Consider the following 2,394-nt stretch of genomic DNA (forward strand, 5'->3'; position numbering starts at 1 on the left):
CGTGACGACCACGGTGATCAACATCCGCAGCGACACCGCCGTGCCCGACCACATCGTGTAGTCCCTGTTCAACACCGTCTTCCTGAACTGGTGCTGCCTGGGCTTCGTGGCATTCGCCTACTCTGTGAAGGTGGGTGGGCACCCGGGGCGTCTCCACGGAAGTGTGTGTGAGCCTGGAGAGGCCCTGCCCAGACGGCACGTGCATGGGGAGCCCCCGTGTGTACGGGTCTGTGTGCACGCTCTTTCGTGTGTGTGTTGTGTGTGTGTGAGAGTGTGGCCTGGGGGATCGTTCCCAGGGAGACTCATGGCGAGGCTGCCTGGGTTCACATGGGGTGGAGCTGGGGGTCTGTGTCTCTCGCACCCCAAGACGGCCTCCTTCCCAGCCTCATTAGGGAAGGCACAGCCTTCACACTCAGCTTCAGAACACGAGTCTGGTCCGGAAACGAGGAAGGTGCTGCAAGGACCCTGACCCCTGGTGTGTGAGTGGCCGGTGAAGGGGCCTGAGAGGACGGGAGGCTGAGCCCTGGGGCTCCTGGAGAGGCTGACTCTCTGTGAGGACCCAGACAGAGGCCCCAAGAGGGGAGGGTATCACCGGCCACTGTCCTGTCCAGACTCCAGGGAACGAGCCATCGGGTGACTGGGAGCAGCAGGGGAGGGCCTGAGCCACAGCGCCCGGCGGTCACCTGGACCCTCACCACCTCTCCTCCTCCAGTCTAGGGACCGGAAGATGGTCGGCGACATCACTGGGGCCCAGAGCTACGCCTCTACCGCCAAGTGCCTGAACATCTGGGCCCTGGTCCTGGGCATCTTTCTGACCATTGGATCGATCGTTCTTCTCATTTTTGTCTACATGGCAGCCTACGAGACGGCTTTGCGGATGCGTAGACATGGAGGCTACTAGCCGCTGTCCATGGAGGCGGTCCAGGGCCTCCACCTTCCTTGGTGGCTTTGCACCCGAGGCATGAGCCTGCCGCGCCCCCAAGCCATAGGCAGCAGTTTATAGACACAGATTGTCAACCACTGAATCAATAAAGCACCCTTGTCTGTGAAGCTGCTGTGATGTCTCCTGCGGAGGGGACACTGCTATGACCCTGGCGGCCTCTGGGGAGCCCACAGCAGTCAGCTGGGGGCTGACTGAGAAGGCCAGAACAGAGCTGGTGACCCCACCGCGGTCAACAGGAACCCCCAGAGGAAAGACCCCTTCGTCCCCTCAAAACCAGCGGGCCCTGCTGGGTGGAAGAGTCTCGCAGACACTGGGGACCTGGGACATTGTTGTGAGCCTGGGATGCAGACGGGGAGATGGGGCCGCTCCTAGCCCAATGCGAAGAGACACCCGGGCAGGTATTCCTGTCTCTGACGCCCCAGGGGGAGTGGGTGGGGGGCCGCACCCCAGCTGCTGAGCCACTGTGCCCTGCACAGGGTGTCCGGGGTGTCACCCCGAGAGGCTGGAGGAGTCCCGGCAGCCACAGGCTGCGCTGGGAAGTGACCCCGTCCACACGCCCTTTGGGGACCCAGGCTCTCCTGGGCTCACTCAGGGCCCAGGGCCAGTCCTGTCCAGCTCTCACTGAAGTCAGCAGCTCTTCACAGTGGGTTCCCCTCCTCCTGGCACTCAGAGGAGATGGACGCCCCATCCCCACTGGGCCCTACTTGGATCCTCCCTGGAGGACGGTGGCTCAGATGAGGTTGCCCACTCTCTCTTGGGTCCCACATGAGAGCAGGAGGGCTCAGCCTCAGGGACGCTGAGTCCTGCGGAAGGAGAGGCTGGCAGACTGCCTCTCTGAGTCCAGGAAGGACTGTCTCCCAGGCAGGGACGGGGGGACAGATGTGTGACCCTGACCCCTGGCCTGTTAACCCCAACCCCGGCAGGCCCTAGGGGGTCCCCACATCCTCTCAGGCGGGCAGCAGTCGCCAGGGCTGGTAGCACTGAGTGTAGCCTGCCTGAGCTTCACCGATTTGCGGTGAGGGTCCTGCTAGGTGGGAGCCCCCGTGCAGGCCGCAAAGGCCCGTGTCCCGGACCTTCTGAAAATCACAGGAGGCCCGAGGCATCAGGCAGAGGAAACCGAGGGCCCTTCCCTCGACGGCCCCGGGTGCTGACGGCCGGGCCGTGAGCAGCTGTGGTCCTCGGAGCCACGGCCCGGCCTGGTTCCCAGCGGACGGTCCCGTGTCCCCTGTCAGCTGTGGGTGACCTGGGCTGGGGTGAGTTGGGGGAGCGGAGGACAGAGCGGGAGGTGGGAGCCCTGGGCCAGGGTGACGTGGGGGTCGGCAGCGGGGCAGGAGCCCGTGGGGAGAAGGCTCTGCCTCTGCTCTGCCTGGACTGGGCCTCGAGGAATTCAGAAGGCACGGCTCCTCAAGACACCGGGTTTTGGTCCCAGCTGGGGGAGGGCAGAGCAGGGC

The 2,394-nt window shown here is 64.5% G+C and overlaps 1 protein-coding gene across 1 annotated transcript; it reads left to right on the plus strand.

The window, feature by feature from the left end:
• Positions 1 to 4: 4 nt before the first annotated feature.
• LOC104999315 (interferon-induced transmembrane protein 1-like) lies at positions 5 to 1,050 on the plus strand (the record flags this gene model as incomplete). Its single annotated transcript, XM_010854858.1, is given in 2 exon segments — positions 5 to 130; positions 713 to 1,050. Coding segments are annotated over 2 exon segments (315 nt in total), but the record flags the coding sequence as incomplete, so codon positions are not given.
• Positions 1,051 to 2,394: the final 1,344 nt, after the last annotated feature.

Source organism: Bison bison, unplaced genomic scaffold, assembly GCF_000754665.1.
Source record: "Bison bison bison isolate TAMUID 2011002044 unplaced genomic scaffold, Bison_UMD1.0 scf7180017853521, whole genome shotgun sequence".
Classification (NCBI taxonomy): Eukaryota; Metazoa; Chordata; class Mammalia; order Artiodactyla; family Bovidae; genus Bison; species Bison bison.